Genomic DNA, 23,930 nt, shown 5'->3' with positions numbered 1-23,930 from the left:
CTTACATCCAAATTACATCTGCATTACATATACAACAGGCCTTGTAAATCTGCGCAACCTCACTACAAAGCAAAACAAAAGCTTTGATAGAAACATCTCACGATACCCCAGCAACATTATAATGAGTGAAAAAGGAAAGCCATCTTGAAAACAAACAGGCAGATGATTTCTCTATTCTTTTTGCAGACATCATGGGCTTTATGAATATGTTATTGTGCCTGCACTACTTGCTGAGCTTCCCACTTCTGTCGGCCACTGTCATCTCCTATTCTGATCACAAACAGAGAAACAAAGCGGCAATCACCGCGATGCTTGGTGAGGCCTGTCTTTGGAGGATTGACCAGAATTGTGTTAGCAACTGAAAAATCTGCTGGAAATACAGATTCTCCTGTTGTTTGTCTATACAGTTCATCTTCCCATAAAGATGCAAATAAGCGCCTGTCTCCAGGCAGGGCTCAACAGACGAACGGGGAACAAAAAGAACGAGAGGAAGGAACAAATAAAAGCATAAACCTGGTGTGAAAACTGCAACAAACTGAGATCACACGTATTCCCAAATCCAGTGGTATCTAATCAGGATGTGTGTGTGTGTGTGTACACTTAGTCTTCAGGGGAATGAATAACAGCTGAAGGTAAAGTGAAAGGCTGAAGGTGACTGTGGTACTTGACAAAGAGGCAAGACACAGGTTTGCTACTGCCAGCATTTGCACAAAGACACCAACACACACAGGGCTTACTTCTTTGTTCCTAGGTCCTATCTTCATTTGTACTCTACAGAGGACTGCAGCAGAGGGCAGTGGAATTAAAAACAATACCCCAGGATAACAACGCTTCTGGCAAGTTTATCTCAAGACAGGCCTGCAAAAATCCTATTATCCTTATCAACAACTGTGTGTCAGAAGTTACAAAAGCCACTGGTGTTACCTGTACATGTAGTTAGAAAATAAAGTGAAATAGAAGATGTGTTTCCACTGAAGAGTTATCATCAGTGTTAATTGTGCAATACCAGGAAAAAAACAAATCACAGACGTGAACGGATATGTCAAACCTGTTTTAAGTCTACTAATGGACTTGTGATTAAGAGAGAAACTTCTTTTAATCTGTGCAGCAAGTGTTAGAAATACATTTTAATAAAGTTTCTTTCTAACATTATTTGAAATGTCTACTCATAACAGAGTTGTTACACTCCTCATTAGACGGATACAAGCACTAACCACACGGTGTGAATGCTTAACCAAGATGTAGGAGTGTTTAGTATTGAAGGTAAAATTGCTACATGCTTACACAACACAGTTTCAGTTAGGGAGACGCTGCCTTGACCATGTGTGGGGGTATAACATAGTGTTTCTATACTGTTGATAGCGTAACTAGATACAAACTTTGAGGTACCGGTTAGAACTGACACAAGTGTAGAGTAGGTAGGTATTTTCTCACACAGGACAAGACCCCAGATTGAGGACGAAGACCAATGCCAAGAGGAAGGACCACGAGGAGAACGAATCAGGGAGCGCTAAACCACGGCCTCTTCCCAGCGATAGCCAATCACAGATATATGCGTGTCTGATATATGCTTTGAATTATAAATATTTTTCCACTTTTCTGTGTGCAGACTGCCTGATATAGAGAAGTCCACAGCTGTGCAACTCAAATCTTTAACCTTTTGATAATAAAATAGTGTGAACTACTAGATTGTCGCCTGAACTTCACTCAGAAAAAAAGAACACCACACAAGTGGGGTGCAAAATGTTTAGACAGCACTGAAAAAATAACCAAATTGCTCTATACACGCGTTCTCTTCTGCTTACATTTATTCATTCTCTCCCTTATGCTTGCAATCACACACACACACACCCACACACTCGCACTGAGCGAGTGACCAGAGAACTCCAATTGCCAATTCCCTCTTGTAATAAAACAATAATAGAACAACACGTCCTGCCCAAATGGGGCCATAAAACAATTTCATCCAGGAGTGTTGTCAAAAGGCTAAACTAATCTTTTTACTTAGCTGTCTCAGACAGATTCCCTGTGGTATATTCCTAGCCCATCTGAGAGCTGAGGTTGGTTATAAATATGCTATTACCAAAAAACAACAGGGGTTTGAAAAAATCCATCTGGCAAAATTAAACCATAAAAAGCAACAGTCCACAGTGAAAAGACAGCCTGTAGGTATTTGGCAGGACAACAATAACGGATAACAATATTATGCTCACATGTAGTAGGGGTGTGCATGTGTACCCTACACCAATAAAGGTGTACAAGAACCCCTGAGCACTACAGTAGGATGTCTTGCCAAGAAGGTACATAATTGCACCTCTTTCCCCTAACAGTGGCCCATTAAAGTAATTACTTGCTTTAGGAAGGAAGGAAAGAAACACACAGAGAACGAAGGGAAGAAATAAAAAGGAAAGGAATGGCCCGCTGAGCGTCGCAATTGATTAGCTGATCAATCATCTGACTCAGACGCTAGTTGACATCTGAGTCGATCGATGGGAAGTTTTGGGAGGAGAGAGACCAATCTCAAGACATCTGAGCCATCACAGCCAGGAAGTCAAGTCTCCCGAGGTAAAAAAAAACAAAACACAAAACAACTTCTCTATATCTAAGAGGACTTTACTTTTTAAGAAGGCCTGGGTAGAGTGGAGAAGATAAAAAATAAAATAAAATAAAAAATCGATGTCTGTCTCAGCTCAGCCAGCTTCCTCCAGGCACACGAATAGATCATTTCTATATTTCATATTTTTTTTGTCTTTTTGTGTTTTATTCTTGTTTGTATTTTCTTCTGGACCATTGAGTCCACAATAAAGGCTGTCTGATCTGAAACACTGAATCTTAAGAACTGTTTTGATAAGCTGAACAGTATCTACAGGAATGTGAAGGAGCTCCCAATCATAGAATTATTTCAGATTTCTATTTCATTATTCTATTTTTTTCCCACACTGTTCACATAAACAAGGCAAAGATTCATACCCAGGTCCATATCAGACGCTTTCAGGCGGTGTGAATGCGGGACGTTCTTGTAGATGGCATCCAGTATCTTCTCCTTCACTTGGCTTATGGTGTCACAGTTTAGCACCTTAACCTGGATCTCTGGACTCTTCTCATTTTCTGGATGTATGCAGTTTACCACCTGAAACACGCACAAAACCATCACTGTGGTGAGTCTAATAAGGACTTGCGGGTTAAACGGTATCATAAGGTTTTATTTTACAGATGCAAAATGGATCTTTCGGAATATATACTAAAAACAAGTTGATTTAGAGCAAGGTAAAAAAAAAGTAAGGTTGTTGACAACTTTGCAGGAAATAGGTTAGTGTGTTTTATGTTAATAATGATGATTGGTACTCAATGGAAATGCAATAATTCTGTGCCTGCCAAGGGGTCCGTGAGAGAACTGCAGGAAAAGAAAATATTCACTATGGAAACTGCTCTTTTCTCAGAGCTTGAGACGAGAGTAATTTGCTACCTGAACTGATGAGCACTAAAGTAGCTAATTATAACAATATTATCATATTCATCAGCTCTTACAGTACTGCCTTTGGGTGTTGGTGGCAATACCTGAATTACAAGATGAGCACAAATACACGTTAAAGGGGTGAGAGAATAAACGTCTCATCTTTTATAAAAGCATCATTCCAAACACGTATGCCCACGTTGTACATAAAATGAAAAATTCCCTTTAAAAGGGTTAACTATCGGCAGTTTCTAGACATTTTTCTACTGCAAGAACTGGGGTGGGTAGAAAACTATTGGTGTTGGAAAAGACAATGTGAAATATGTATGCAAATCTGTACTCCCAGAATGCTGAGTACAAACTGGTCTGACACTAGAAGAGAAAACCGAACAATGTCTAAGTTTCCCCTCCAGAAACAACAACGGTCACAGTGGAGCCAGGATAACAGACAGATCTGGGCAGTAAAATAGAGGTTCCATGAGGAGCGAGCTTCATCGTCTGTGCGCTTGTGCAGACACATACACAAACATAGTCTATTTCCTTCCTCCTCATCCCAAAGCCCTGCTCTTTTGCTTGACAGCTCGGGTCTCAACAGGAAGTGAGGTCGCCCCTCCCGTGCCCCCTTCATGTCAAGCGTAACAACGACAACTTTGTGTCCCATTGCAAATCTCATGACCAACCACCCATAACCAACCTTTTACTCTCGCCTTGTCCCCGAAAGCATATTAAGTGTCCCCAGTGAGCCCTTGGACCCGTGGGCAGGTGAACCCCTTACCAGCGTCTTGTAGTCAATCTGTTGTCTGATGAGCTTGTCTTCACTGAGCGAGTAGCGTGCCTCTCCTGTGATGGAGTCAATGGGGCCTTTTTCCATCTGCTGCTTGATGGCACAGAAGAGGGAGAAAAGAGGCTCGCCTGCACACTCCTGTGAAGAGATTTGACGAAAGGGGGACGTTTGGAAAAGAATGAAGACATTTTAAAGCCTTTTTTCTGCGCTCAGCTCACTGACAGCGAAGCGTATTTTTGTCTCAGAAGATAAAATTTTGTGGCGGGTTTTTATAACCGCTTTACTTCCAAGTGTTGCTGAGTAAGACTTATAAACGTCATGTTCCCGATAATATTGCACCTGTTTCACCTAAATTAAAGAAAATTGTACCACCTATCAATATAGAGCCATTGCCGAAGTTAGGGGAAGGTTTGATGGATAAACAATTTTTAAAAAAAAAAAGTGAAAACCCTCCCCAAGACACTCCTGTTTATCAAAAAGAAGAGACTGGCCATTTATCATTGTTTATATTTATCTCCTCCAGCTGCAGAAAAGTGATGACTACGGAGATGGCGGAGAGAAACAGGATGATTGTGACATTTTCTAGACTCAAAGGTGGAGAGAAGTTGTGGTTTTGCTTTTAGTGAATAGTGGTGTCCTGTGAAGTAAAAAGTACACCTCAGTGCTGCATCAACATGTCAGTATGCTTTCTAGCTAAAAAAGGACAACAAATCCTCCAAGTGTTAGATGAATCTTCGGTGGCTGTGGCAGAGAGGCTGTCTTTTGAATATTATGAAAACATTTTCCAAATGGAAGCCCAGACGACACACAAAATATGCCGTGTGTACGCTGTATTTTATGCACACTCATAGGCTATTTGTGCTATTCCTGTACCCAGCTGTACTAAAGGTAAACATCTGATTTAACAGACTCAAAAAAGTACATGCAGAGTTACAGGACATCAGACATGATTATGCTTGTGCTATATTGATATATCCATACGCTGGAAACCAGAACAACCAGTAACAATAATTCAGCTGTTAAATATTGTTAAAATTAGGAACACTGGCCAACTGTCCTATTATAGTTCCTTACTATCCGAACTATTAAGAGGTCCCTGAAAAGCCATCAGTGGATCCAAAACACCAGTATTAACAGGGGCTATCTAAAGAAATCACATTTGTCCCATATTAGCTTCTCCTCACGGGCTTCATGAAAAAAAAAAAAAACAACCTCAAATTAAATGTACCATCATTACCATCATAATTTATAGTATCATATTATCCCAATACAGCACTTTATGTCAGAGTGCAGGCTTACTTGTGGTTCCCAGAGTTTTGGAAAAGTGCAATGATAGGCAAAGCCTTCAGCTATCGGCTCCTCTCTTGTGGAACCATTTTAGATCCAGTAGGCAGAAAACCGTTTTATTTTTAAGATTAGACTATAACTCTTCTTCTTTAAAGCTTATATTTAGTTAGGTGACCCCGAACTACCCTTTTGTTATGCTGCACAAGGCTCTGGCTGCTGGGGGACCTGATGCACTGAGCACCATGCCTCAGCACCACAGTTTTTATGCTTTGTCCTATCTGTCTTCCTTTCCCCTTTCTTCTCAGCTCAGCTTTTTGTGGCATATTGCTGAAGTGCCTTGCCTTTTTGGCACGCTAGGCTAACTGGTGATTCAAAAGTGGCTGCAGGTGTGGATTTGAGTGTGAATGGTTGTTTGTGTCTTTGTGCTAGCCCTGTGTAGGACTTGTGACCTGTCCAGTGTGTCTCTTACCCCGTGTCAGCTGCGATGGGCTCCAAGCCCCCCTGCAAACCTCAACTGAATGAATGGTTAAGCCAATGGATGGATGAATGGATGGAGAGCAGGAAGCATAATCACAGAAAACTAAAGAGTTACCTTCAGAAACTTGTAGAGGAGGAATGTAAACCAGTTGGTCAGCATTTTCTCCGCAACAGACTCGGTCCTGGAAACAGACAGCGACAAAGCACATCATGAACATATGATCCCTGTGCTCTTATTACATCATTAATATTCAACACCATTGTCAAATATTAAGTTGAAAATGATGGCCACTGCCATTGAATACGCCTGGGCTATGCAAACATAATTGCAAAGCCATGTATTGGGAAAGCCTTTGCACGTGCTATATGATGGCCTTTCAGACAATCTTTCGGCTTGCCTTTATGCTCAGGCACGCCAAGGGCAGCTTGTCTACAGTGGCAGGGATTTTAATATGAGGCAAAGCAATTAAAAGCCTTTATTTGATCCCAGTGGATTGATGTCGTTAGGGGCTGGAGCGGCTCTGTAATAACACTGGCCTCATTATCAAGCGCTCCCTTGCCTATTCACTGGACTAACACTCGATCTGTGCACAATAGAAAGTGAATGAATACATCTCCCTCCCTTTCTCTGCCTGGCATCCATGCTCCACTGGTGTGGCAAAATGGTGTGCATCTCTTTTTGTGTGTATGTGCTGACCTGGGCTAGCAGAGTGAGTGATCCCATGTGAATGGCTAATATGCATACATAATAACAACAGTGGTGGCAAAGAGAAAAGGAGGATAGGCAACGATCGAATGTCTTTTGACAGCAACCTTCTTGGCCAGCAGCAGGGGTGTGTGTGGGCAATCTGTCAGAACACCTCAGATACACACCCACACACCCCTGCCTCCATCCTCAATGAGCAACTACCATAGGCATCAATATTTCAGGATTAGTGTCCATTGTGCCCGCTTGTGTGCGTGTAGATTTTGTCCCTAGTGTTTCGACTGCCACCTGCAGCCCTCCCACCCCTCACCATTCAGACAGCCTCTTAAAGGGACTTCAAACTGAGCTGTGAGGAGGGGGGGCTTCATGTCTGCTGTGCCAGTGGGCTGGTCTGGTACCCCCCTCTCAACACTGGCACAGCACCTGGGGGGGATTAACTTCCTGCCTCTCACTGTGCCCGCACTTTTATTTTGCCGCCCTTCTTCCGTCCACAGATCCAAGGGTCAACAAGGTCACGTTTCATCTTTTCTTTCATGTGTCCTTGCTCTCTCTCTTCCTCCCGCTGGCTGCAATATTCTGGATCCTGTAATCATACACGCTTCCAAATCCTCTCCATTTCCACAAATGTAGCCTATCTATCAAAGGGATGAAAGGAGCATGGAGAAAGGAGGAGGTGCACTGGCAAGGAAGGAGTGAGGCAGTACTGAACAAGGCAAATGAAGAAAAGAACTAAAATAAATAGCTTGCCTTTCCCTCTTTAAAAAAAAAAAAAAATGAATTCCTCAACTTGCTTTTTCTTACTCCAATCTCCAATGAAAGCTGTGTTTGTGTGTTTGTGTGTGCCTGGACAATTGCAAGGCTGTTTTAAGGCTAGTGTGCAAAAAGCACAAATTAATCCCACTGCGCATGTATTCAGAAATTATCATGTGTGCTGACTAGTGTTTATTGTATGTGTCTGTGCATGCGTCTGGCAGTGGGTGGTAACCCTGCAGTGCTAAGAAGTCTTGGCACAGCCGCACTGTTTCGCTTATGCTCATTCTCACTCATAGCGCACTCTTTGGGGAACGAGGATAAAAATGGCACTGTGACGGAGATGTTTGAACATCTAACATTAGCGTTAGGTTTTATAACTTTCGAACAATGTTCTCCAAACCTTTACTCGGCTCAGATTCAAAACACAGCACAACCTATGTTTGGGTTAATGCAATGAAATGTGCCGTGGCGTGTTGGCATGGTCGAGCTTGTCTGCTTGGCAGACAGACAGTGGGACAGTGAGCATTGAGAATGAGCTAGAGCTGTGGGGACCTGGCAATATTTCGTTCCCATTGATTACCGAGGTAGGATAGATGGGACTCCATGCCTCATCGAGTATTTAACCTTTTCGTTGGCCACACCTGCAAGTTACGTGCATTTTAATGTCCATATGACACAGTTAGTGTGACTCATTAATCAATATCCAGCCAATTAAGTTATAAAGAACCTTTCGTGTCACCTTTAATCAAATCAAATCACTTTTTTTCATTTACTGATAAACTGTTTGTTCACACTTTAGAATACAACGCAGCTCCTCCAGAATAATAGAGTTACAACAATATTAACAAGTCCTTACTCTGTCTAACAAACAATTTCTCACATTTTAAAAGCTGGAACCAGAAAGTATTTCACAGTTTTAAATTAAATCAATTTAATAATGAGTTGTTAAAAGTCCAAAATATATCGTGACAATCAACAAAGTATTATTTCATGACACCTATCCGTTTGTCTGCCTGTCTATCAAATTCAGCTTGAGGTGTCTCTCTTGCATTAAGGGGAAGTAGTAACTGCAGTTTCTTTGATTTTAGCCACATGCTAAAGCAGCACAGCTTGAAATGAGAAACCATTTCTATTTGTCACTATGGCTCTGGGTGGGTGAGGAAGATTGGTCATCATAAGTGTCAAACTGTCTTGCAGTGATGGCTTGCTACTGACTCGGACTTGTTGATGCATGTGCGCCGACATTTATTGCATTTATTGCTCACACCCAAACAGAGAGAGCGCTTATCCTTATACAAGGGGCCCTTCAGACCTGTGCGATGACAGGATGTCTGTGCATGAAGCCAAAGCAATATTGTGATTAACACATGAACATATTGGGTTTTCATCTTTTGACCAAAAATCAAAACTGCTATTTTGACGCGTCGACTGTCGCCAAACAAAACTTAAGGCTGCAAGAAAGGCAGTTTAACTCTGCATGATGAGGGATGCTGGTGTGGGGAGGCTTGGAGAGATGGAGGAATGAAGCAAAGAGAGGAGTTGAAGGAGGAGAATGCAGCAAGGAATGCGACAGATGGTTGTGGAAGGCTCTCGTTAGTTAGCTTGCCTGGTGGTTGTGCTTCAGCACAGGTTGAGATGGGACAGATGGAAGGATGTGTGTTCGTGTGTGGAAAGAGAGAGAGAGAGAGAGAGAGGGAAAAAGGCACACACACACACACAGATTTCTTGGAAGAGGAGGCAGTGGGTATCCGTGCTCAGATGCTGTGCCAGAGACACCCTGCTCACGCACTTTAAGCATTGATTTAGCAATCAAGAAAACAGGGGAGGGGAGGGGGGAGAAGGGGAGGAAGAGCTGGGAATATAGATTGAGGGAGTGAGTATAGGAGAGCAAGTGAGTGATAAAGATAGTGACGATGTTACACAAGGGACACAAGCTTCAAGCTTCAGAACTGAAGACAAACATGAGAGAGAGAGCAGCGAAGAGTGAGACGACGGAGTCAGGTAGTGAGGGAGGAGAATACTGAAAATGAACAAACAAGGAAAGAAAAAGAAAAGAGACAGAACAAATTAAAGAGGGACTGGGGGGTGGAGTGCTACTTCCTCCATCTTCACAGCCCCCTGCCTATATATCTGGGCTATTTTCAGTTGCTATCCAGCGACGCACCAGTCAGCCCACACTACAGGGTGGCAGAGCTTGCTCAAACTGCCTTATCACATCTGAAATGCATGCTGGGTTGTTGGAGAGCTAATAAGCGCAACGGTGGAGGAAGAATGAGATAAGGACAGTCTGATCAGTGCCAATCACAATCGTGTGTATGACAAATAGGGATTCAAACTGGGTGTGGATGTGTTGTAAACATGTGCTCTTTCCTCACTGCTGGCTGAATGCAATGACATTGTCGCCGGGGTTTCCATCTGCCCTGTCACCAAGGGTGAAGAGAAGGAAGTGTCAAAATAAAGTATCTTATATTCGGTGTCTACAGTTGTTGGTCATGCACAGGTCGCTGTAGAACTTTCTGTGACTATTTCCTTGTGAAGTTAATCCTAAATTCACTTTTGAATCAAATTCTCGTATGAGATTAATAATTATCTGCATGGAGAGCACACACAAGGCTCTGGTGACGCATAAACTGAGTGATCAAAGAGCTGCTCTCACGACTCGCCTGCGTGCCTTAAAGTCATCAGCTTTCCTCAGGTGGTGACACAGCTTTAAGTATCTGCATTGTCCTTGACCGCCTCTCCCTGTCTCTGCTGTACGCGCCATCTCTTATGCTGTATCTACTGCCGGGATCAGCAGTTACTCCATTGTTTAGTGGCTGCACCATATTCGGTGAGCTCTGGCTGCAGTTAATCAGCTTCCAGCCCAGACGGCAATAATTTCTCTCTGCATCACCAAGCAGAGCCTAAACAGGCGTTCATGAGGTGAATGTGCCCACTGTCTTCTGGATGGTACGGTGAACAGCATTAATTTCAGTCCCGTCTGCATATCCTTGCTGTGTTCATGCATTTGTCTTCGTTGGCCGAGAGTGAGTGAGGGTGTTTTTAGGCAGAAGGAGAATAAGAATTAGAATCGAAATGAGATGGACAACTTCATTTATGATATGCTTGTCAAATTATCTGGGGATGCCAAGACTTGAGTGACAACCTGCAAGTAAAAACAACATAACATGTGTGTGTTGTGTAAGTATCAGTGAGCATGCACGCGCTACACACGTACAGCTGTGAGGAAGCCGGTTCACTCAAGAAACCATAATCATCACATTTACCAAACACTGTAGGCAGGAAGCATAATCACATACAGTGCTGTGTTCAAGTGCATGCCATTAAGGCTTTGACTGCAAATCCAACGGAGGATTGTGATTGTGCCAGAGTGCAAGCTTTTCACAGTCTCACTTTCTCCCGTTTTCATAAATGAGTTTTTTTTTTTCCTCTTGAGCTATTTGAAATTGGATTCAGTGCTAATTAATTATAATTATTTTGCTAATGATGTGCACGGTAATACACTCTGGTGTTTCTGAGACAGAGCCAGCAATTCAAGGTCACAGGAGTTAATCCAAACATGTCAGGGGACACATCCAGTGCTTCACAGTAAAGAGGAACCTGTATAAAACGTCCATTTCTATTCCAAACCAACAAGAATACCAAGCTAGGTTCAGAAAAGCAGATGTTGTGTTAGATAACGCATTTTATGTGTACCTATAGACTGATCTGCTGTAACTTTATGACCAGTGACAGGTGAAGTGAATAACCCTGATTCTATCAAAAGTGAACCAAGGAAAGAAAAGTTGTGAACTAGGAACAGGGTCCAATAGATGAGCTACTGTTGCTCAAATTGCTGAAAAAGTTAATTATGGTTCTGATAAAAAAGCGCTAGAACACATAGTGCATCACCGTTTGTTGTCATTCCTGCAGACCAGTCAGGGTGGTCATACTAACCCCTGTCCACCAAGTATGGGCACTTAAGCATCAGAACTGGACCACAGAGCAATGGAAGAAGGTGGCTCAGTCTGATAAATCATGCCTTCTTTTATATGCGTGTGTTCCATGTGCTTTGCTTACTTGCAAACACTTGGCACCAGGAAGCACTATGAGAAGCGAGGCACTGTGATGCTTTGGGCAACCCTAACCCTAGCACCAGGTGGGTACCTACTGGTGCCCTGTTATTTCTTCAACCCTTGGGCCCTGTCATCCATGTGGATGTTACTTTTGACACATATTACCTACCTAAGCATTTTTGCAGAACATGTACACCTTCAGCAGGATTTAAACCCTGCCAAAAAGAAAAATGGTTCACAAAAATTTGAGAAGCACGACAATGAGTCTGAGGTGTTCACTTGACCTCTAAATTCTTCAGATCTCATTCCAATCAAGCATCTGTGGAATGTGCTGGACAATTAAGTCTGATAAATGGAGGCCCCCCCCCTGCAACCTATACAACTAAAAGGATGCATTGCTAACATCCTGGTGCCAGATACCACAGCACACATAGTGGAGTTCATGCTTCGATGGTTCAGGGCTGTTTTGGCAGCATAAGGGGAACCAACACAATACGGTCAAGCATAGTACCATTAACTTACTATCAAAAAGGTAGGATATGTCTTGGTTAGAATATACAGCAAGGAAGACTAAATTGTCCTTCACCAACTATGTAACTTCAACTTCACTGATATCACAGTCTAACAAGTGCTCTACTTGGTTTTCATGCCTGCTCATTACCTGCGGAGGAGCAGTTTGGGGTGGTTTTTGCTCTCGAGGTTGCGGTCTATGAGGTCGGACAGCAGGTGCTTAAGGACATCAGTGGCATACTCCAACTTGCTCTGCAGCACTGTCATGATGAGTGAGGCCACATTGCCGCGGTCCCTCATTGAGAAACCACGCTGGGCCTCCAGAGTGCGAATAAAACACAGCAAGAAGATCTTGTTGTTAATGAGCTGACCAAAGAGCTTCAGCCCTTTCTCCACCTGCTCCTGGCGGTAGCCTGGCACCTGCACGGAAACAGAAGAAATGTTCACTTACTTAAAGAATACAGACTTTGAGTGGTACATTCAAGGCCATGACATACAGACTCAATTATTCACTGGGTAATTCAAATGCACTGCTATTTATTACCTTACAAGATGTACAATGTGTTAAGTCTTCTTTTTAAAAATGACACTTTTAGGTAATGTTTATACAGATAGCATGTTGGACTAATCACAAAACAGTCAATAGGATTGAGAAAGTGACTCTATTGTGAACAAATTTTCCACCTTGTCACCCTCAAAGCATCACATTTCCTCCACCTTGCTGAATAAAATGCCAAAAACCTCTTAAGCAACTTTTCTCCTGCTCTACATTGTTCTGTTATTTCAATCATTCTACAAATGTGTTTCTTTTTTACCCAAACACAAAGTTAAAATTGGCATGTCCATAGTCCATAGTGTTGGTGTTTTGTCCATCTTAATCCTTTCCTCTTATTAGTCTCCTCTTATTAGATGTGTTTCATCTATTCCCATCTTTGCCCTAAAAGAGTGTCCTGAGGAAAACTCTTTGCTGCAGTTGTTGGGAACACTTGTTGAGAACTGAATTCTCGCTCCAACCCTCTGAACCAGAAAAACCTTCGTGATCAGTTGTGGTCAACTTCCCTCAGTACACAATGGAGGACATAGTGCTGAATGGAAGCATGGAAGAAAAAAGTTATGCATCAGGATAAACAGGTTTTCTTTGATCATGACCATGCTACAGACGTGATTCAGAATGGGATGGAAAACACCGGAATTAAGAAAGCTTGATATGACAGAGGAATTCAGGGAATAGCAATACTCGTGAGACTTTGAGAGAGTTACTCGTCAAGGTTGCTGTCTATCGCCTCTTCTCTTTCGTTTATATACTAAACCCTTGGCACAGCCCATATGACAAAGTGAGCACATGAGAGGAATAAATATTAAAGGGAAAGACCATGTCATCAGCTTTTTTGCAGATGATGTCATACGATATCTTGTGGGGCGATAGTGGCTCAAGAGTTGGGCGTTCGTCTTGTAATCGGAAGGTTGCCGGTTCGAGCCCCGGCTCCGACAGTCTCGGTCGTTGTGTCCTTGGGCAAGACACTTCACCCGTTGACTACTGGTGCTGGTCAGAGGGCCCGGTGGCGCCAGTGTCTGGCAGCCTCGCCTCTGTCAGTGCGCCCCAGGGCGGCTGTGGCTACACTGTAGCTTGCCATCACCAGTGTGTGAATGAGTGGATGTGTAAAGTGTAAAGCGCTTTGGGGTCCTTAGGACCAAGTAAAGCGCTATACAAATACAGACCATTTACCATATATCCACAAAATTCAAACTATCATTTTTTTGTTTAATGTAATTAATACCTTCGCTGAGCATTCAGGGTACAAAATTAATGTGGTTAAAAAAGCCATGCTTGCGACAACATCATCTAAATATATAAAAAAAACATATATGAAAGAACATGAACTTTGTAATAGGCAATATTCTGGGCTATCAAGTATCGCAGGGGTGGGGGAACTCCAGGTGCCAAGGGCTGGTGTCCTGCAAGTTTTAGATATCACTTTTGGTCAACACACCTGAATCAAATGATTAGTTAATTTCCAGACCTCTGGAGAACTTCAAGACATGTTGAGGAGATACTTTAGCCACTTAAATCAAGGACACGTCTAAAACCTGCAGGACACCGGCCCTGGAGGCCTGGAGTTCCAAACCCCTGAAGTATTGCATAATTTTAAAACTATGTATCTTGGGAACATTATTAAATGCATTGCGTGGAATGACCTGTACTTGATAAAAAACTTTATTGAGAGCCGCAAAGAAAGCTTTAACAAGAAAATATTCTAAATAGGTTTTGTAATGTTCAGATTGAAAGAATTTTTTTTGATAAGTGGAGAACACACAAGGCCTTATAATGTCCATACATTATAAGGCACCAAGGAAAAGGTATGAAAAACATTTATAGGCTATGCGTTTTCGTACTTAAATGTATATGTAAGCATGTATATGCAGGACATTTGCAACTGGCACCCACATTTTCTTTCTCTTTTCAGTTTAGTTTTTCTCTGTTCCCTGGAATTTAGTTGATGTCAATATCAAAATTGTGAACAAAACTTTCAGTAAAAAAAAAAAAAGTGTCAAAATATTTATTCATTTAGAACACTTTCTTTGCAATTGCACGTACTATGAGTGTTTATGTTAATCAGAAGCACCGAGACTTGTAATAACAAAAACTATAAATTAAAAATTAAACTATAAATTAATAAATACACTATTTCCCTACATAAAAGTGCAGTTTAAAAGCAATAGGTTCATCCCATTGAATAAAAGATGGAAAAAGGGGGAGGAAAAGAATAAGGGAAAAGGATGAATCTGGGGAAATGAGAAGTTTAACATTTTACACTCTTTGTTGCACTTCATCTAAAGATTGAGAATAAAGGCAAGTAAACACTGAGCCTCTTTAGGGAATGTTTATTATTTTGATGCTGCTATATAAGCTGAAAGGGAGTGCAATGATGTGAATTTCCCTTGTCTGAGCCCAGATCATCCCTGCACCGTTTAAACAAGTAACTTGCTACACATTCCTCTCTTCTCCATTTTTTTTCCACACAAATAGCACCTAAGGAGATTATGTCTTTTTATCTGTCAAGAGCACTCGCGGTAAGACGGCATCTCTTTGCACCCAATGCAGCTGTCAACCAGCATATGTTCTGTCTTTCCACCTTTCATGGAAGTAGCTGTAATCTGCTGGGAATTATTGTTATATTGCAAGCCTAATTTCACACTGCTTGCCAAGATGTGTAGTGTGTCGGTGTATGCATGTGTTGAGCGTGAGATCGTTTTCTTTGTGTACAGGCTGCATACTGCATGACATGCAAGGAACACCGCGTGTGCTATACCTGTATGTGCTGGCTTTTGATTGACTAATTTTTCTACTTACATTTCTAGCACCTGGCATGTCTTCAAATATTTTAATACTGACAAAACTGCTTAAGTAAACCTAGACCAGCTTTCCAGCACCTGTGCTACTTCCGTCCACAGTAGACAGTCAAAAACTTGATACGGCGATATCTGATACATCAATAACAATTAAGTAGTCATCAGCAGCCCGAGACGAGCTTGCTGCTTTTTTCAGTAGGCTCCTTTTCCACATTATGCTCCTTATACAGTTCAATATTTATGCCAATTAAAATATAATTAATATTGCTTATTACTGGGAAATTCTCATCAAGGATACAGAGGCTAACCCTGAGGGCAGTGAAATAGGGGTCCAACATTCTCTTAATGGAACAAGACGACCTAGTCAATTACGGCTGTCTATCAATGTCACCAACTAAGGATAAATGACTTGATTTTTTTTCTTTTGCTTTTCTGCCTGTGATTGACTTTTAATTTGCTTTAAGGTGGGGAGAGAAAACGGCACAGCTTCTCGTATCATTAAGAATTATTAATGAGACCACACTCCTGAATTGAGGGTTGCCTTGTTTGTTTTTGAAAAAGCGTGTTGTTGTCGGCCGTCAAAGGGGTTTTGTTTACCAGACAGCGACACAAACAACATCGGCGTCTATTTCACCCACTGTGCCCTACCACATTGTTAATTTGCTTGCTCATTTTGCTCTAATTTCAAATAAGGCTAATTGTTTTGCATCAGTTATTTGACGGATAAACAGTTAGACACGTACAGTTACACACTTGATTGATGAGAATATAGGTACAAGTTCTTATATTTACAGCTGTCTTCTTTCACGAATGTATTGAAAACTACAGCTTTCTATTTAATTGAAATGCTCTAAATATTTGACCTGGGCATGCTAGTGGAAAACTTCACTTTACGGCCTCCATTTCTGATTTGTGTTGCACTTCTCACAGAGTCACTGCTGCTTAGTGAGTACTTTGCAAGGGTTTGCAGATAAGTTCCAAACAAACTATGGGAGACCATGGCAATCTGCTAGTGACCAAAGCAATCTCAATCTTGTTTTTGGAACAACACTCAACCTCCTACGACAACTCGCTAACAAGTAAAAGGGAACACCTTTTTTACCTAGTGTGTGATTGGTCTTTAGGTCTGAATGACTGGTGCTTAGTAAACAACTTTACAGCGACTGCCAGGAACAATTCACAACTGGTTGAGGAGTATTAATTTTTCTTTAGCGACAAGTACTTGGTGGTCACCAACCGGCCTGGATGACTCGGGGCCTTATATAGAGTCTGTGTGTCAACAATTTATCACAAACAGAGAATCCTAATAGAAAGTCAATTTGAAAGAGTAGGAATGTTTTCATAGACTAAAAGTGCCTATTTATTTTATTTAAAAAGAAAGAAAGAAAGAAAGAAAGAAAGAAAGAAAGAAAGAAAGAAAGAAAGAAAGAAAGAAAGAAAGAAAGAAAGAAAGAAAGAAAGAAAGAAAGAAAGAAAAAGAAAAAATAGTTGCATTTTCCTTTGTAATAAAAATTGGTGAATCATACCTCCAGATCTCTCAGGACAGGATGCTCCTCAATGCCTGGGAAGAGGACTCTCATGGTATAGGTCCTGTAGTCCAAGAAGGGGATACCTGCACCATCTAGATCACTGGTCAATTCATGGATGTCTGTCTGCAGCTCTGCAAATGCTAATAAACCAAACAGAAAATTGTTTATTAGTATATATACATATAAGTCTTACATAACTCTTAGCTAGGCTATAACCTATTATTATATAGATTTTACCATATAAAATAATATCTAAAATAGTATCTAACATGGTCTGCCAGCAAAACATGTTATTTCTTAGATGTTTTGCCTCTACCCTGCCTTCAGTTTATCTATCTTTATCTTCCTGTTTATCTGCATGAGCTTACCTTTTGTTTCTTAGTTGCTTCCTGTATAATTTTGAAGGGCATTTCCTTGTGGCTCACTACATTTTTACTTTTTGATTTTGTTTTATTTCTGTCCTCATTATTACCTGATGAAAGGTACCTCTTTCCTATTTTGTTTTTAAATTCCTCTAGCACAAAGACAGCAATCTAAAAGTTAAAGTGGATAGATATTGGAGGTACCATAGAAAACTAGGTACTATTTAAAAGAACAAAAAAACTTTACAACCTACCTAATCACAAACAAGTTCTTGTCACAATGATGATGTGGTAAATGGACTTGTTCCTATATAATGCTTTCTCATAACCTATTGATTAAATAGGAAATTTCTAGTATTGCTAACAAAGATTTAATTAAACCGTGTAAATAGATTTAATGAACCAAAATTCTTTAGATGTTCTTGGAAACAAATGTGTAAAATGAATATACTGATCTGCACTAGCATGAACCTCTTACCCTCTTTGCACTCTAGAGCCACACGTGACTCCAGGTTGTCCATCTGCATCTGCAGCCTTTTCAAGGTGAGGTCACTCTCACGAGACTTGCGTTTATAGGCAATGAGCACTGCCACGATGACAAGGATGAGCAGGGCACCGGCTGCAGCAATGCCAATGATTGCAGTGCTGCTGAGGGGGCTGTCGGACGTGATGTGGACCGAACCTGGTGAATTCTCGATGCCGCCCACACGTGCCTTATGACAGTAACAGACAAAAGGGGAGATTATAGCTATTACATTGATGTGGTTAAGTCAACGTCCAAGCTCAGACACACAGACAGACATATTGATTTGTGTACACACTTCTGTTTGTTTGGGCATCAACTAATTCTTTCACAGTGTTGTGTCCATTTTTTTTCTATGATGCTGGGTTCAGGTGGTAAGATCAGGAAATGCCTTGTTCAAAGTGGTCTCTCTTAAAACCACAAATGGAATCTTCATTGAGTTTTCTGGGGCTCTAATGCTTCTTATTGAAGGCTTATTTGTTTGTGTTTTGTCTGCTTGTGGGCACTAACCGCACAGCTGATTGGATTAGAGCCATAATCTGAATGGGAGTGGACAAGTGGAAGGATAGAAAGCAACGCAAGGAATGTCTGTTGGTCTGTCTGTCAAACTCTCAATCGATTTTTAGGTCTGTCAGCCTTCTCCAACACTGCCTGCCTCTCCGTCGTTTGTCTGTCTTGCTCTATGTCTTGACGTTGCGACATGTGCTGTGTCACTCACCAGGATCTTATGTCGACCAATCAGGTTAGGGGACTCGCAGAGGAGCTGGTTCTCTGACACTGTTAAAATGCAGGGCTTCTCTCCAATCAGAACTGTGTAGTTCAGCTTTCCATTTCCGCTATTGGTTGCTGGAAGGAAATTCCGCCCCTTCAAAAGAATAATGATTGATGTTATTGCTGTCAGCGTCAAAGTGGAAGGGTTAGAGAAATAAGAGTCAAATGATATATGTTTATGTTTATCTATATATTCGTACTGCAAAGCTGGGCAAAGATATGTTATGTGCAATGCTCTACAATTTATTTTACTTGGGTATGCAAATGATCAGTTTAAGCTGAGCTTTCTATACCTATAATATTTAACCTGAGACATGGTACTGATCTCGGGTTAGTTTTCACAGACTAACCCAAGATACAGATATCATTTCTAAGCTGTGTACTATATGAATTTTAAGATATACACAATCATTACTGGCAAAATATCTTAATTTAAAGTCTTTACATTCAGACAAAAGGCAATAAAAGATAATAAAATATTATAACAATGAAAACTGAGTGTATATGCGGGTGAGTGATATCTTCCTACTTTCAGTATAATGGGCGATCCAGGTTTAAGCTCCAGGACTCCGGATGGACTAATCGGTTCAAATTCCGGATTGGGGAAGTAGATGAAGTTGGTGTTATTAAGTGTGATCTGCAAGTCATCCAATTTAAAGCCGAACTCTTCAGGTCTTTCAGGTACTTCTTGGTGTCTGGCTAGGCTGATGGGCAGCTCTGGAGCCTGGCACACCATAGTTGTAGGACCTAGTATGTCGCAGAACTAATTCACAAAGAAAAGCACATAAGTGAATTTATCGCCTGCAAATTACTGCATTTATACAAAAATATAGATTATTTATTAACAAATTTCTCGTGGTTGGATCTCAGCATGCATCATACCCAAACTGCCTGACTGTGTTCCCAGTTAGCTCACTCACTTTATTGGCAGTGCTAATGTGCCAACCCATACAGTCAAAAGTCATTAGTGTCAGCCTTTTATGTCACACTTGTGCATTTCACTAAACCCACTGGAGACACAATAGAAACTGGAAGCTCCTCCATTTCCAAGTGCAAAGAAGAACCTGTTGCATTTTCCTCAAAGGAAGCCACTAAATGAGGTGCAGTTAGAAAGCTTGTGCAGTCTCACCGCAATCACGCTTTGATGTGTGAAGATTCAGGAGTGATAACTAAGTCTTACCATCCCTTCTTTACCCTCCACAAAGAACCCTCCCCAGCCTCTCATCACTTCTTTATTCCATCCTGTTATTCCTGTCTGTGATCTTTTCTTCTCTCTTTGACAAATTCTTATTCCCTCAGTCATCTTTCTCGATCCCGCTTTTTTGCTCAATTACAGCGCCTCACATCTTTTTGTGTCCCACTCCTGTTTTTTCCCCTCATTCTCGTCTTTGCTGAGGTTTCTCATTTGACATGTGATGTTATTTAAATTGCTCATTTGGTGTCAAAACCAGTTTTAAAAACAAAGACAGACTGACGCGCAATTGTCAAACGACGCACACCTTTCAACATCCCCTTAACGTTTTCATTCCTCTCCGTCTGTCAGGGCACAGGTCGCCTCCGCAGACGTTTCTGTTTCATTCTCAGACATTTCACATTTTCACACTAACCTCTGCCATGCAGTCATTCAAACTATTGCCTGTCACCCTAATTGGCTCCTTGAATATCAAATTGACAAATCCTGCAAGGACATCTTTGACAAGGATCATGCACTGGTACAAGAAGGTAATAGAGGAAAAGAAAGAAAGAAAGAAAAAGTAACAAAAACTCTTTTTGCGGACAAATGCTTTGGATGTCCATTTTTACTCCTTTTCATTTAGATCTGAGCTGTGTCAGATTGAGACTATATCGTGACACGCTGAGACACTTGAGATACAATGCCTAAAAGAGGCACATCTGAGCACAGATGTTAAACGTGGTGTCGGGCTATGCTTAAATGGACCAAGAAAGATAGCATTACCACCTTTTGTTACTTCCTTTTATTTCAAAGAGATCGCAGAGCCCCAAGCATGGCATTACCTATCCTCGCCTGGGTAAAGAGGCTAATCACTGTGGTTTCTAATTCAATATCAAAGTTCCTATTTGTTACACAGTGGCGATGAATTACATTATTCCCTATTCAGTTGCAACCTGTTGATTTTGCACTGCAGTGCCACTGAATTTTCTTCCTAGCCCTACAAATAAAGAATTTAGTAATGCTCTGGACTAAATGAAACTTTATGGCTGACTATATAGCTCGCCGTGTTCATTTAAATTAGCCACTTTCTTTTGTTCCTGGGCCACATTAGTAAAAGTAAAATAAAATTGCATGGAAATAGGTCAACAAGTATTGATTTTTTTGTGGTTTTGCCTCTGTGTACCAACACAGCGGATATTTAAATCAAACAATCCAGAATTGACTAAAGTACAGACTTTCACATTTGACTCAAGGGCTGTAACAACACTTTACCACTAACTCTTTAGGAATTACATGTGCACCTATCTTTAGACTACAAAGGAAGTGGACAAAGTGGTGTGGGCTGTCATTTCATTATTCCATGACAAATTAAGCAGATTTCAAGAGATCAAAGACATAGCAACAAGTTGCAAAATTATGGACCTAACTGTGAACAATGGAATGCATTGCAACACAAAAATGTATACCTGAAGATGCTCCACTCAGGCTCTATCTTGGTTAATTGTGTTTTTAATAACACAATTAACCACGAGGTGATTGTTTGATCACCCACGCTGCATCTACATTCACTTACATTGAGTGTCTCATGGCCATTGTATTTGGCTCTGATGAGTGGTGTCTGAATGATGTCCAGATTAGTTCCTGTCACCGTGATCGGAGTATATCCACTGAAAGAGAAAAAGAAGGGGAAAAAGAAAAGACGGTTTAAAAAAAAAAAAAAGACAGCTCAGATTGCTTTGACAAATGGTGATTTGAATTATTTATTCATTGCTTAGTTTATGCACCCAATGCAAAATTTGTACGCTGTAAATTTTGTATTATGTTGCAGTAGACGATTAAACCTTTTCATTTCCTCCTGACAAGGATCTGACAATAACCTGTGCTGCTGAGATATTTCCATCCACAGGACGCAAAATATTCTGTTGATATCTCTCTGCAGTGAGCAACGAGTCAAAGTAAACAGACAAAAATGTATACCTGAAGATGCTCCACTCAGGCTCTATCTTGGTGATGGTGGGATCTTCCACATATTCAAACTGGAGGTCTTTCTGAAGGTGGGCCCTATCTATGCTCACAGACACAGACACATTTCCAATGCCATGTAGGGAAGCATGGGTTCGGCAAGTAAGCCATAGGCCACCCCTCCTAAAACAATGACAGGATGAAACATTAGTTACATGTACTGATATGTTAGTGGTACAGTTCAACAGACAAAAGGAGGAATCAGTACAGTGGTATTTAAATGTAAAGAAACCCAAAAGCCATCTCTCTAGTCAATATCCTTTTTTAAGCAGACTACTAAATTATTCCAACACTAAAAACGATGTAATAGTTAAGACATTTGAACGGTTGGTTAAATAGACATTGATCCATAATGTATTGACTGAACTGAGACCTGAGCATTTATCAATGCCAAATGGTACATTGCAACGATGCTGTATTTGCCCAATCATTTATGGTGCAATATTTATCATCACTGAGTAGAAATTTGAATCTCAAAATTGGAAAACCTCTAAGTCAGCGCTATTTCTGCTCTCAAGGTATTTAATATATTTCTGCAGCTGTGTAGATGGCTAAACGTAGACCTTCAGCCTGCTACTGTGACAGGGTTGAGCACAAAGGCAATTTGAAGTACTTAGCATTAATTTTCATTTGTCTTTATGCAGTTGTTTTAATTGAATTTAACATTTGTGCGGGGTCCAGCTGCAAAACTTTCTTTTTCAGCAATGGGTGTACTCAAACCCTTGATTAATCATAATGTAGCAAAGTTCCTCTTTGGGCATTGTGATATTTCATTTTATGTGTAAAAGTAAGATATTGTTGTGATGTCAGAAAGGTTTTGTACCTGTAGTGTGAAAGAGTAGCTTTACCTGACCGTTTAATTGACTGTTAAAGTGTGACTGACGGGGTCAGCGCTGGCTTGTTCCAACTAACCTCTGATAAGTGCACGGCTGGTCCTTGAACATGACTGACACATTGCTCCCAGCATCAAAGTGGCTGCCAGTAATGTTGACGACAGTTCCCCCAGAGACTGGCCCACGGCTTGGCGTAAGACTGATAATCCTTGGAATCTGGTAAAAACAATAAAAAAATAAATGTTATTGTAACAGCCTGTTGGTAAGAAAGTCACTTATAGCTGATTCATAAGCAGTCTGACAAACAAAGAAATACATTCCCCTGAAAATGGCCAGAAAGTCTCGCTCAAATTAGAAAGAAAGTAGGGATAGTTCAAGACTTTTCCACAGTGCTGTACTTTAACCTGCACCCACTGATTCCACTTAACGTGTTCTCTGATGAAAACTTTTGTAAATTAAAGTAACAGTAGCAGCAGATGCAGTTCAGGGGAAGTGGGGCATAAAGTAAATCCTCCTCCAGTCCATTTCGTGTTCTTATAATCTCATCCTTAGCCTGCTGTGTAGTGGGACATCTAGACCTAACATCCTATAATCCTGTGCAGGGAGCCCATTGAGAAATAAACCCAGCCAGCACCCATTAATGGATAGCAGTAAAAATGATAACACAGCATAAAATACGTACATAACATTAACAACTGCTAATTTATTTCAGAAAGCGAAAGTGTGAGAATAATTATACGCAGAGTGAATGTTAAAAAAGGTGTAATGTGTGTTTTCATGTGTTAATGTTCAATTTTTATTTGTTATTCACTTCGGGGTTTTTTTTTTATCAACGTTCGTGTTTTTTCTTCATTTTCTTCTCATTAGTAACTGTCAGTCATGTCTCACGACTGATACATGCATGACAGAAAAGCTGAGAAGCAGACTCTCAGTGAGAACCACACCATGTTGGAACACAGCCAAAAAAGCAACATGTACATACATGTTCTCACCTACTTAACACAGTAGGTGAGAAGACTGATCAGCTACAAGCAAGGTGCTAACATGCCGAGGGTGACACATGCAGTATAGTTGCCCTTCTGCTAATAGAAGCACACGTTTCAATTTTTAACCATGAAATTGCTAGTTTTTTAAAGTCTGCAAAACTCCACATACAATTACACAAAAACAACAGAAGTTAACACTCACCACAAAGTAGTAGTACTTGGAGGATTTTGCCATAAATTCAGATGTGCACTGCCCGACACAGACCTGCACGTTCCCAGTATACTGGCTCATCTCAGCTCTACCCATCTCGCACACAATCCTGGAAACAAACATTGGCACAATTGTAGAATAT

General features: G+C 41.0%; 1 protein-coding gene across 4 annotated transcripts in view; it reads right to left on the bottom strand.

Moving 5' to 3' along the window:
• plxna4 (plexin A4) overlaps positions 1–23,930 on the bottom strand; it is a 241,294-nt gene that overhangs the window by 25,875 nt on the left and 191,489 nt on the right. For all 4 annotated transcript variants that reach the window (XM_026146289.1, XM_026146292.1, XM_026146293.1 and 1 more), the window contains exons 14-25: positions 23,780–23,897; positions 22,671–22,807; positions 21,714–21,881; positions 21,310–21,403; positions 19,092–19,325; positions 18,510–18,656; positions 17,747–17,981; positions 16,904–17,046; positions 12,178–12,446; positions 6,118–6,184; positions 4,230–4,376; positions 2,971–3,130 (exon numbers count right to left, since the gene is read on the bottom strand). In XM_026146289.1, coding sequence (XP_026002074.1) covers positions 2,971–3,130; positions 4,230–4,376; positions 6,118–6,184; positions 12,178–12,446; positions 16,904–17,046; positions 17,747–17,981; positions 18,510–18,656; positions 19,092–19,325; positions 21,310–21,403; positions 21,714–21,881; positions 22,671–22,807; positions 23,780–23,897 — 1,919 coding nt within the window. The remainder of the gene's footprint in view (positions 1–2,970; positions 3,131–4,229; positions 4,377–6,117; positions 6,185–12,177; positions 12,447–16,903; positions 17,047–17,746; positions 17,982–18,509; positions 18,657–19,091; positions 19,326–21,309; positions 21,404–21,713; positions 21,882–22,670; positions 22,808–23,779; positions 23,898–23,930) is intronic.

The sequence above is a fragment of the Astatotilapia calliptera genome, chromosome 17 (genome assembly GCF_900246225.1).
Source record: "Astatotilapia calliptera chromosome 17, fAstCal1.2, whole genome shotgun sequence".
NCBI lineage: Eukaryota > Metazoa > Chordata > Actinopteri > Cichliformes > Cichlidae > Astatotilapia > Astatotilapia calliptera.
The sequence above is the reverse complement of the archived record's forward strand: the minus strand, read 5'-3'. Positions and strand labels throughout refer to the sequence as shown.